Source organism: Camelus bactrianus, chromosome 17 (assembly GCF_048773025.1).
Source record: "Camelus bactrianus isolate YW-2024 breed Bactrian camel chromosome 17, ASM4877302v1, whole genome shotgun sequence".
In the NCBI taxonomy this organism is placed as follows: Eukaryota; Metazoa; Chordata; class Mammalia; order Artiodactyla; family Camelidae; genus Camelus; species Camelus bactrianus.
Genome location: NC_133555.1, coordinates 45,172,892 through 45,185,871, shown reverse-complemented (window position 1 = coordinate 45,185,871; position 12,980 = coordinate 45,172,892). Strand labels below are relative to the sequence as shown.

General features: G+C 36.8%; 1 protein-coding gene across 4 annotated transcripts in view; it reads right to left on the bottom strand.

Annotated features, from left to right (window-relative positions):
• Positions 1–12,980, bottom strand: part of CNOT10 (CCR4-NOT transcription complex subunit 10) — a 53,982-nt gene that overhangs the window by 16,497 nt on the left and 24,505 nt on the right. For 3 of the 4 annotated variants that reach the window (XR_006726654.2, XR_006726655.2, XM_010959656.3), the window contains exons 9-13: positions 11,979–12,128; positions 10,722–10,924; positions 7,126–7,247; positions 5,245–5,421; positions 4,254–4,334 (exon numbers count right to left, since the gene is read on the bottom strand). Coding sequence is in view for 2 of the 4 variants with exons in the window: in XM_010959656.3 (XP_010957958.1) it covers positions 4,254–4,334; positions 5,245–5,421; positions 7,126–7,247; positions 10,722–10,924; positions 11,979–12,128 (733 nt within the window). In the remaining 2 variants the exon portion in view is untranslated. The remainder of the gene's footprint in view (positions 1–4,253; positions 4,335–5,244; positions 5,422–7,125; positions 7,248–10,721; positions 10,925–11,978; positions 12,129–12,980) is intronic. The other variant, XM_010959657.3, reaches the window with a different exon arrangement.

The window sequence follows — 12,980 nt, the reverse complement described above, 5'->3', positions numbered from 1 at the left end:
ACACACATTTCCAATCACATAAAAGAATTCAGGTCAGAAGTGGATGAAATCTCTAAATTCCAGGATCTTAACAGAGAAACAGTGTGCTCCGCCTCCTCCCTTCTGTGGAAAACAGCTGGCTCCTGCCTCCAAACTGCCCTTTAACACACCCAACTGCACTGTGAGCTTTTATAGCTTTGAAAATCGCGACACAAATCTTTTGCGACTCCTTCCCCCACCCCATTTGTCTCCACATCACCATTACCACTGTCCTGCAGAGCAGTTCTTTTTTTTTTTATAAATCTACCCTAAGGCTCCTTCCGTCTTGTTCCATTTCCTTTCTCCCATCTGCTCCATAAGAAAAAAAGGTTAATCTACATCAGCAAGCCCATCTTTACCTCACTTTATGATGATGGAATTCCCTATGGAGACCCTTTGCCCCTTCCCACAAAAATAGGGACATAATTTTATTTTCTCTGAAAAGCACCACTCCTTCTACAAGGATATGTGGAAAGCAAAGAGCTGTTGTGCCATGAAAGGCCACTCTGCTGGTACCCTTCTCTTTAATGCCATCTTCAGAAGGTAAAGTTAAATCACACAACTCTGCAGCTGTTCAACGGTATGAGATAATGCATGCATACATAAAGCAACCCTAAGATTAGTACTTGTTCAAATAAATTCATAAAAATTAAATCAAGTTTAAAAATCATTTCAAAAAACTTCATCACTAAGAGTTCCCCTTGAAAATCATGTCCAGTGATATACACTGCAGCATTATTTGTAATAGCAAAGACTGAAAACACCACAAAGAGCTAAATATAAATCAGTGTGAAATGGCAGGGGGAGGGTATAGCTCAAGTGGGTATAGGGTATAGGGCACAAGCTTAGCATGCAGGAGGTCCTGGGTTCAATCCCCAGCACCTCCTCTAAAAACAAATATGTAAACCTAATTACCTCCCCCTCCAAAAACAAAAGACCAACAATAAATCAATGTGAAATGAACTGTCATATCTATACACTGCAATTCTGTACACCCATTAGAAAAGGATGCAACAGAGCTCCGTGTACTGATACAGAACAACCTTGAAACCTCACTGGAAGGACACATAAGAAGTGGGTCAGTGGTTGCCCCTCAGAGGAGAGGAAGCAGAGGACCTGATGGGACAAGATTCACTTTACACTGTAGAACCTTCTGTCTTACTTGGATATTTACCATATAAAACAACCTATAAAAAATAGATGAACCCTGAGATAAATATGAAATGCAGGTGGCTCTATAAACAGACTCCTACAGAAAATATTAGGCATATGGTGGAGGGGGATGGTATACTATCCTTGGCTATATCAGAGTGTTCTCTCAAATGCAGTCCTGGCTGAAGTTTACAATCTACCCCTTCTCACCAGCTTATTTTATACCAAATCCAGTTTAACTTTACTTAATTTGCTTTCTTTTTACACATTTCCACTCAGGACAAAAATCCAGCGTAGTGAATTTATTTTAGTTCTATGTTTGGAATTTTGTTTTTTAAATTCAATTTTATTTCATTCAACAGCAATATTCTTTTGCATATTTTGTTTCTGCCATTGTTTCACTGGTAATCTGTCATAGTATTTTTTATTTTCTTGCTTCTTATGATTCATACAAGAAATAAGAAATCAAGAAATTTTAATATAACTGAAGATAATTAAAAAAAATTTAATTACCTTTGCCAAGTTTTAAAAAACCAAAACACTGCTTTCAAAACCTTAAATGACCAACTCCTCATTTCTAACTAAATTTGAGATTTTAGATTTTCCTCCATATAATTAGAAGATTAATGCTTTCCTCCAGACAATACAATACAGTGGGGATACACATATATATGAAACCCAGGATAGAGAGGGTGTTACTGCAAAGTGGGAATTTATGGTATATTTTGACAGAATGAAATAAAGAGGTAAAAAGCTATTGTTTTGTTGAACAGGGTGCCTGGAGCCCTGAGCTCGCTGACAGTCATACCCCTCCGTGAACCCACTGGTCTGACAATACAGGACCAGAAAAGGGCACATCTGCTGGCCAGTCTTTCCTCCAAAGGGAATCAGTAAGATTAATGAAGTATCTTCATCTTTTAAAAGTTGGAAAAAACAGATATGCAATAAGAAAATAAAAATCATCAGTTACCCCACCATTCGGGGCTAATCACCTTGAAAGTTTTGACACAGATCCCCTCCAGACTTTAAAAAAATGCAAATAGAAATACATATATGTTATTTTATAAAAATGTAATTTAAACCATTTAGACACAAAATCTTCACATTTTATACCTGTTTCATGTTTTATTCGGAAAATTCAATGAAGCTATTAATCAAATGAATGTTTCAAATAAATATACTATGAAAAATCACACAAAATAAGGATAGATTCCCTACCTTATTTGCTTAGATAAATTCTAGATGAAACAAAATTTAGATTGGTGGTAATGATAGTATAACAGTAAAAAAAAAAGCTAGAAAACATGGCTAAATTATTTTTTAAATCTTGGAGATAAGAAAGGCTTTTCTAAACATTGCACAAAATGGAAAAAAGTAAAGAAGACTTATAAATATGATACTTAAAAAATGAAACTCTCCTTTAAAACTAAATGTCAGAAACAATGTTTCAGGACAAATGATAGAGGCCAATTTCCTTAATATAGAAGAACTCTTATAAAAATGAAAAGGATGAAAAAACCCAGTATGAAAATGATAAATCCTACAATCACAGAAAAGGTAACATAGGTAAACCTCGGCATCAGACTGAGCACCTTGAGTGGACTGGAAGAAGGGCAAAATTTTAAATGGGTCATTTTCCACTCGTCAGGGTGATCAAATTCTCACAAGAAGAAAAGAGACGCCCCAAATCTCACCACCTAGTAACTAATCTAACTAATATCATTTTCTCCTAAGTGTCTGCCATCTGCTTTTGAGGGCAGTGCTGCTTCTTTTACCTCTGATTCCCCTCCAACTACTACAAGCACTAACGTTTGTGGAAAAAAGAGGAGTAAACAAAATGCTTTCCAAAAGTAATGCATCAATTTACAGTACTACTAGCAACGTATGAATGTTTTAACTGTACCCATGTCATTTTTTTGCAACTTAATAGGTGAAAACACAACTGATGATGGCTCTTTCTTTCCACTTTAATTTGCAGTTCCATTATTAAAATTATTCCTAAAAGTAACGCTGTACTTCCAAAAGCAACATGAAAAAAATCATGGTAAAAAATACCCCAGATTTGTTGAAAGATAAATTTATAGATTTAAGAAAGTCAGCTAACCCAAAGGAAGATTAAAAACAAACAAAAAAATCACACTTAGACTCATCATAGTCTAAACTGCTGAAAAACAAAGACAATCAACGTTGACAGAGAGACGGCAGCTACAATACAGTGGCTGTGATCAGAGACAGTGGACAGCAGACAGCACAGTGACATATTGAATGAGCCGAATGAAAGGAAAGCAAAAACAAAACCAAAACCTAGAATTCCATACTCAGTGAAAACATCCTCCAAGAGTGAAGCTGAAATAAAGACAATTCTAGATTTAGAAAGGAAAAAAACAAAAACAAACAAAACACTGAAACTTTAGGAAAACCAACACCTGTACCATTAGAAACACTGAAGGAAGATATTCAGACTGAAGGGAACTACCTTACAAAAGCTAGAGTCATCAGGAAGTGGTAATTGTGTGGCTAAACATAAAAGAATACTCTGTTCTTTCAATTTATACCTGACTGTTCAAAACAAAAATAATGGGGCTTAGAATCTATATGGACAAAAACATAACTTACCCAAACCGACACAGATGAAATAGGAAATCCAAAAAGCCCTCATCTATTGAAGAACTTGAATTCATTACCAAAAATTTCCCACAGAGAAAACCCTAGGCCAGATGGTTTCACTGGCGAATTCTATCAAACATATGAGGAAGGAGAAATACCGATCTTACACAAACTAAAAAACAGAGGAAGCAGCACTTCCCAGCTCATTCATATGTTCAGCATAACCCTGAAACCAAAGCCCAGCCAAGACATCATAAGCAAAGCATGGACCACCCTTCCTTGTGAACACAAAATATTAACAAATCCAACAACTGAGGAAAAAGGTAATACATTCTGACTAGTAGGGTTTAATCACAAGACTGAAAGGCTGGTTTACCATCTGACATTTCATCAGTGTAATTCACAACATTAACAGAACAAAGGAGATAATGTGCTCACGTCAACAGGTGCAACGCTAATTTTGTGTAGATACTCACTTTAAGTTTTCTAATTCCTGTTTTCTCAATGGAGAAGAAGGTGGAGCTGGAATGAATTTATCTCCATCATGGCTTTTACTGCTAAAATAAAGACAGATTCCTAACTATGAAGAGCATAAATAAACAACTAAATGTAAATTTTTGTTTCCCCATTCCCCACTCCCAATTTTTTATGACGAAAGTGTAAAACAATCAAAACATTGAAAAATGTTTAGTAACTTGGTATCACTAACATGTTAAAGTGATACTGTATATTAGCCTCTTTTCCCCAGTACATACTACTTTCAAAAATCTCTAACAGAAAACACCTCTGCTATACAAAGGAAACCATTCCAGTACCTTCACACATTTCTCATTCTTTTAACTGTCTTTTACCAACATAATAAAGCACAACCTCTTGATGGAGGGAAAAAAATTACACAATTTTGTTTTAATTTTCTACAATAAACATGTATTTCTATTATAATCAAGAAAAAATGTTGGAATGGGAGACCTGACTTTAAAGGTGCTGTGTGTAAAAAGAACTTTCTACATATAATAGTGTTTGTTTTATTACTACATAAACTCTCCCAATTTCTACAGATTAGCATAATATTTAATTTATGCTAGGAAACTAGAAATACATAAATATTCTGGAGGTTAGTGGCTTAGAGTACATTAAGAGAAAAAGTATAAGATAATAAAAAATGAAAAGTTTTAGGGATTTAAGTATTTATCTCAATAAAAATTAAAAAAAAAAAGCTGTCTGGTAGCAAAATGATTTCTTGCAACTATTCCTCCTATTAGTTGTTACTTTCCACTTTTCTCTTTCAAGGTTCTCTCCTCACTTAAGCCTTCACCTTATTTCTCTCTTCCAGAAATGCTTAAACAGTTGTATTTTCCTTTCTTTTACTCCAAACAGAGAATTTTGGAAACTCAGGCTGAAGATTTCAGGAACTCCTGTAAAGGCCAAGGGCTCACTCTGCCCAGGAAGGTAAAGGGCTCAGGATACCTGCAAGTTTCGCTGCTCTCGCTGCTCTCTGTGTTACCACCTAACTGACTGCTATTTTTAGACCCATTTTCCTGCTTTGGATCTTGCTGTTCTTCAGGTAACAGCAGCAAGGCGTTTCTGAGACAGATGGCTGCAAACTCCATACTGGCTACCGGAATGGCTGAAGACTGTCCATCACTGAAAAGAACAAAATCAAGTTAGCAGAGAAAACAACAAAAATAAATAAGACCTCTCCATTATCAGGAATGAAACTGTGCCGTCTGATAGGTAGACATTTTAATATAAGCAGTTGTAAGAGAATGCTAAAGAACCCAAATCCTAAATGTTACACAGGCACACCTTAGACATATTGTGGGTTCAGTTCCAGACCACCGCAATAAAGTGAATATCACAGTACAATAAGACACATGAATTTTTTGCTTTCCCAGCGCGTATAAAAGCTATGCTTACACTATGCAGTAGTCTATTCAGTGTGCAATAGCGTCATGTTTAAACATGACGTACATACCTTAAAAAAATATTTTATTGCTAAAAACTGCATCATGAGCCTTCAGCAAGTCATAATCTTTTTGCAATACTATCATCTTTGATCACTGACCACAGATCACTGACCACTGACCATAACAAGCAATAATGAGAAAATCTGAAATATTCTAAGAATTACCATATTGTGACACAGAGACACGAAGTGAGCACCTGTTGTTGGAAAAATGGCACCAATAGACCTGCTCTACGCAAGGATGCCACAAACATGCCGTTAAAAAAAAAAAAAGCAACATCTGCAAAGCACAACAAAGTGCAATAAAAGGAGGTATGTCTGTATATAAGATGTATGAAGTGTAAATAGTAGATTGCAAGTATACACATTATACACCACAGTGTGTCTGCAGGAATGGGACCAAGGCTAGGAGACAACGTGAGGGATACTTGCAGTATCAATGTTAACCTAACACAGGAGTTACAGATGGGAAAACTGTGAGGCCGGCCAGGATAGGTACTCTGAGAACTGGTCTTTTCAGGTAAGGAAATAGATTTTCACATTTGAGCCCTGTCTTGGTTGATGCTTGGTTTTGAAAATGCCTTATTGATAAGTTTTGAAAAAGCAGTGCTATCTGTCTTACAACTTTGCTGAGATTTTATATGTTTCTATTGGTTGTATATATCAAACTGAGTCAGCTTTATTAGGGGAAAAAAGTAAAAAGCAGTAACAATTTTGAAATTGTCGGAATGTTTTAACTTGTCTTTTGAAAGAAATTTGCCTTATTGCTGGAATAAATTAAGAGCAAAATACTGTGCGCCAGAAACTTCAAAACTTTGGAAAAGTGAACAACTTTTTGGAAAAGAAAGGAGTGAATTTTTTAGAGCTTACTACTTTAGAAATAACAGCAACTCCACACTGGAATCGTTATAAACATATTCACGCTGAAAAGCTGTTCAACTGCAAAGTCGTTCTACATGTGACAGCTTTGTATTACTTGGGTTGCTATATGTACTACTGCTTTTTTCTCCTAATACAAAGAATCAGCTTTAGGGACTATGAGAAAATAACTAAATGAAAAGTACCATAACAAATAATAAACTATATAAAAAGTTAACCTCAAGATGCCCTCTTCTGGACATTCTGAATAACGGCACTGAATAGATCAGGGTTTCTCAGGCCACCAACAATTTTAGCACCCATGGATGTAATAAACCAAAATCAGATGTCAAATAACATTCCCTGTGGAGCTAGTATCGGGGTCTATTTATTGAAGGAGCAATAAAACCTAGTTAAAAGTGGCTCCTCCTAAGAAATAATTCCAAAGACTATTTTTTATACACAAGTAACATTATTATGAAATAGCATTAAATATATACACTTATTCTTTACAAAATACTTACTTATACACAGTATTTTGTATGGACTGTGATGCCAGGACGATTTTCCGATGATAGCCTTGACCAACAATAGACTGTACAATTCCCTTTTTACTTGGAAGACCTTTAGTTTCTTGTTCAGAAGTCTACAAAATACAAATCATTTCCAATTAACTTAATGGAGCTGTAAGGTGGGGCATGAAAATTAATCCAATACCTTTCATAATTACTCTAAGAAAGTTCTTAAGATCCATCAATGGGAGTTTCGAGTGATAAAGGAAATATGTTTGATGGCGAAGGGAAGAGTGCGTGAGGCTCAGAGTCTGTGATAGATGCCACATTTGATTAGCATGAGGCCAAAGGTAATCCTGAGGATGAAAAACAATTCAAGAATGACTTAAGCATTTATGTAGAATGATTTACACAGACCACTCTGTGCCCCAGGCACCATGCTGCATATTACGGGCACTTTGACGTCAGAGTAAGGAAAATAAGAGGGCCCCAAATACACAGTGAAAAAGAAAAGGGAAGCAGCCCCACTTTCTAAAACACAGATCTTTTTTGTCTTAACTGAAAGCATCAATTAAATTGTCAACAACACAGAAACACTAACAAGCTACATATGTTAAAATTTACATGGGCGCAACTCTTACCTTCTAGGAAATATAAATCCTAAAGCCCCATACGCGAACTGAAATACTAAAAGCTGCCTACACATTACATAGTATTTTAGGATATCTCACTAAGGTACATCATCTCACTATAGGAGCTCACTGGTGCCAATTTCTTTTCTCTCCCCCTTCACGCTAAGGCTCTGATTTACCCGCAGGTAGAATCCCAACTAGTCATTTTATTAAGCCATGCAGAGTCACACACACCAGAACAAACTTGCAGAGGTAAACTCTGCCCTGCAAAAAGTCCTCCAAACACAAATGTTCCTGTACCGTTACTTCTTGCTCCCTAACATACCTTTACTATAGCTGTACTTCCACTGATGACCAACAAAACAAGGATTCACTTAAATATTCATTTTAGAGAGAAAATATTACACAATGCTTAAACGATACAATAAAACTGACTGGAACTAATTTTGTGTTGAGGAGGCAGCCAAGCAATATTAATAAAAAGTAAGAGTGGATGTTCTGAACCATGATGGGAAGGCTCCCCATTCTGACCTCTTTTCCTAGTGGTGGTGATAAATTTGTAATATTTCATCCATATACTCTCTTTCCTGATGCCTAAGGCCATACAAATTGATCAGATGGCTAGATCTAGATGGAACAAAAAATCCACAATAATAAATCATATCTTCAATAATACACCAGTAGCCAGAAAGTGTGCCAGAACAGTCTTGATGTAGAACAGTAATATGTAATTAAAATATTTCTGATTTTACAGTGCCTTGGCAGCAACTGCACTCAAAAAATGTTTCAGAACTCAGAAAAATAAATGGCAAGTTTCCAGAGAAGTAAAGGTACATTTTGATTTTTAAAGCAGCCTTCTCTTAAATACTCTAATTGAGTCTGGGTTTTTTTGGGGAGGGTGGGACTTAATTCGCTTTATTGGGTGATTCATGAATCAGGCAATGTCCCATCTAACAACTAGAAAGGGGTTCCAGGAGTGGTACAAAACAGAAGGTTTTACAGAATGGAGGGTGAGGCAAGAAAGTTATCAGCAAAAGAAAAGGGTTATTTTGGGCCAGGTCATCTTCTTTTTGAGGGGAAGGGAATAGCAAGGTTTTTTTTTTCCTTTTCCTCCTTTACGCAGTGAATATTTATTGAATAACTTTAATATATCAGGTGCAAAATCTGCTATTTCTCCTCTCGCACTATCTCAGATGATAGCCACACAGAAATCATTTTTCTCTTCTGTGCACATAGACTCTTGTTAATTCCACCCCGGAAGTGTCTCCGGATTGGCACCCTCTTCTCACTTCTCCCAGTGAGATGAATTCTCATCTCTGTGTTCCAGGAGTGGGAGTCTGTTTTTAATTTAGCAAATCTTTTCTTATATATTATACACTGCCCAGGTAAACGTAAACCCTGCATCTGCCAAAAGAGGTCGGAAACAACTTGCATCAGATAATCAGGACAAAATGACCTAATCATCACTAATTTAACAATTAAATTTAACAATTAAACTGGTTCTGTTTATTTAAAAATGAATTTATTTTGGAAGGTACAAACTGCTTTGTTCAGCATCCCTTCTGTCCTGATTAAATGTTACGAAATTTTATTTTGGGTTTACAATCCTTCCTGTTGGGATTGTGCTCTCTGATTTTATTCAAGAGTCTTTTTCTTTTCTTTTCTTTTCTTTTTTTTTACTGTCTTTTAGGACACCTCAGGTTTTAGAAGGAGCAGAAGCACAAAGAGAGATAATTATTTCTGGCAAATTTCCTATTAGAAGCACAGACTGTGAGTATTCTGGTATCCACCAAGTTATGGTAACCAAGTCATCTTTATTACTTTTTAAAAGTTCCAAATTTGTAACTTTCTAGAAGAAAATGGGAGGAAAAAAATCTCAGAATGCAATCCATTGAACAAAGACAATCCTAAAAGTACTGTTTCTAAAAATAATTTAAAAAGAAAATATTAAACCTTACTAAGGCCTCCAACACTGATCAAATTAATCAAATTAAAGAGAATAAGCAATTTCTAAAAATCCTTTTGTTTTCAAAAAAAGTATAAATTCTGCCTAGAGCTGTTTATCAGTTAATTTAAGAATTATCCAATTCAAAGTTGTCCCTTAAAAGGAAAAGTACAAGGAAGTAAATCATTAAAGCCTTTCAGAAGACAACATTCATCTCTTTCCCCCAGTGGGGTACTCTCTTAATCATAAACTACTTTAGTATCAAGTGTGAAAGTCAGCAGGCAAACACACCTCTTTAATCCCTTTAGTTCCTAAAGCTGCTTCTGAGGAAGTGCTATCACCTATGGCAAGCCGGCCAGGCAAAACCTCAGGCTGCCCTACCTCCAGGCCTCCAGACCCAAGGAGCCCGGCAACGGCAAGGGGGCTAGGAAATGGGGTGGTACAGACATCTGGTAATTCTGATACAAACTGTCTTTCCCCTACCCTCTAGTGACCCCTCCCAGCTTGAGATTCAAAAGGCTTTCACTAACTGCCATTTGGAGACAACCTAGGCATGGACACTAGCGTAAACTAGCCTATTTCTCATAGCCCTCATGGACAAACGTGTGTCAGAGAGACACAGCCTGGTAATCCTCTAACTCTAAAACATTTACTGAATCTAAAGTAAACCCACAGGCACTGGAGGAAAACACAGGGTAATGTGGCTCTTTCCACACTCACTATGTTATCAGCAGTCCTTCTTTAATCACTGGGCACACACACCTCTCTCAGGTCAGCTGACGGCACGGCCCCTGCCCCAGCAGCGAGCAGACCACTGTTTGAACAGATACGACCCTAACGGCTTCAGCTTTCCAGTGTGACTGCTGATACAAGTTGCCATACTTACCAAGAGCTGGAAAGTGAACACATGACTTTATAAAACTAAATTTTGTCCAACTGATAGGGCAGGTCTTTATGTTTACAAGTATTTTTTGATCTCCATGTAACAAATGGGGGTGGGGGGAAGGGTGTGAGTTCAAAAAGACACTCACCCCCTTATTGGCGGCAATGCAGCACTCAGCCAACCGCAGCCAGAGGCGGGGGTTTGCGTGATACACCTGAACGGCTTCAATCAGACACTCAAACGCAGCCAGAGGCCGTCCAATGTGGAGGAGCTGAATCCCACAGTTATACAGCAACTCATACCTCTTGTTGGTTAGTAATGTACACATGGGTCTTCCTGAGAATTTTTTGCCTGATGATAAAAAAAAAAAGTACATGAGAATAAATCATTAAATTTAAAACAACAGTTCCACTGAAAACACTTGCTCCACTGAGGACTCAGCCTCTATCTTGTTCAATACCAATGACCCCAATCTCCAATCTGAAGTTGTCAACAGCTCTCACCACAGTGATGACCTCCGCCCCTAACCTCACGAATACCCTCCAGAGTCATCTCAGCTGTCTGCTGGGGGAGCCAGAGATGTGTCTTCTCATTTGCCAGCTCCTCAGGCCACAATGCTCCAGGAAGGCAAAGGAAAGAGACAGGACCCGCTCCCACTGCAGTGAAACTTACACTACTTTTCCACATCTTTAGAGCCTGTAAGATCCCACAATTTCACTTTCAGTTTAGCTACCCTTTTTATCATTATGCGTTTTCTTAACCAGAAGTATTCAGGTAATGTTAAGGTGTTAGGGAACTTTATTATGGAAATAAAAATTAATGTACTATACCTACAGTGACTACTGTTCACTCATTCTGGGTTTCACAGGCCATGATAAAACCAGACTATTTGTGGGGTTTTTTGGGATACATTTTTCATAAATTTAATAGTTTTTAAAATATTTTATAAAGCTAAATAATTGCTTGATTTTAAGCATTTCAGATCAAGGATCCATATACCATGAGTATAAGAGGAATAGACTTCAGGAATTTGCTTAAAGACTGTTACGTGCTGCCAACAGTATATAACAAGAAATCCTGAAAAGAAGCTATAATAAAACTAGTTTGGCACAGTCAAGAAATCTTAGCAAAATATTTTGCTTTATAACATTACCATATGGAAATACTGATTTTCAAATCCATGAAAAAGTGAATGTAATTTAAATTTCTTTGATTATAATTCCTAACACTTTGCTATTCAAAGTAGCAATATCTACTAAAAACCCCCAGAGTCAACTGTTGGAGCAGGATCAGTGTTAAGTGTATGCAAGTACACAAGGCATGCATTTTAACCAGATGCTTGCTCTTTAAAATCACGCTTTCCTCAAGCAGTAAAATACAAACTGTCCCCCAGCGACGGGCTTACCTGGATCAGGGCTGCCTGCACTGAGCTGTGCACAGACATTGTCATTCTCCTGCAGAGCCTTTTTAAAGTAGAAAATTCCCAAATTGTGTTTGCTCATGGCAAAATGGATACAACCAAGATTATTCCAGAACATGCATCTCAAGCATTCACCTGAGAAAAGCACAAATGAATTTACCCACAGATTAAAATTCTACTGTTGATACATGTCATACAAGAATCAGGTTTATCCAGCATGAGTTAACGCTGCGTGCAATTCCACTCAGTCCCTACAGAACAGTTTAAAAGGCACTGGAAATTTCGGGAACATCTGAAAATTTTGTAAACTCCTTTTCTCTTAAAATATTTTATTAAAGGTGATGAACCAACCCCCAACATTGATTTTGTTAGCCCGTTTAGCTGGTTGTTTTGTTCTCATTTAATTTTTAAAAATCATAAGCAAATGATACAAAAATGTTAAGGACAAGAAATATTCTCAATTATATAGTATGTGTGTACTGCATCCACACAACAAAATACTATGTAGAAACTGGAAGGAATGATGCACGTGTTTTGGAAACAGTCAAAACACTATGGTTGAGCATTTATCTTCCCATGTTGGTTGGGCATTTGTATTATCCTGTACACTGCTCTTCACACTCATTTAAAAAATCTGGTTACAGATGTTTTTCCTATTGGTTACCTGCTAGTGTGTATGTTACAGAAGCCTGCTGTCACGTGTTTCAAATATCCCCCTCCACTGCCAGTTTGTCATCTGTCTTGTGACTTAGTTCAGTGTGTGTATGTGCATGCTTACGACTTTAATTATAAAAAGTTTTACTTATTTATGTGGTCAAATTTAGTAACCTTTTCTAAACCGTATAGTTCTTAGATTTTGCATAATGTTTAATCAAGGCTTCCCCACCACACAAATAAAATATTCATCCAAGTTTTCTTTTGCTGCTTTTATGATTTTATTTTTACATTTTAATCCTTCATCTCTTTGGGTTTTATTCTGGTGTAATG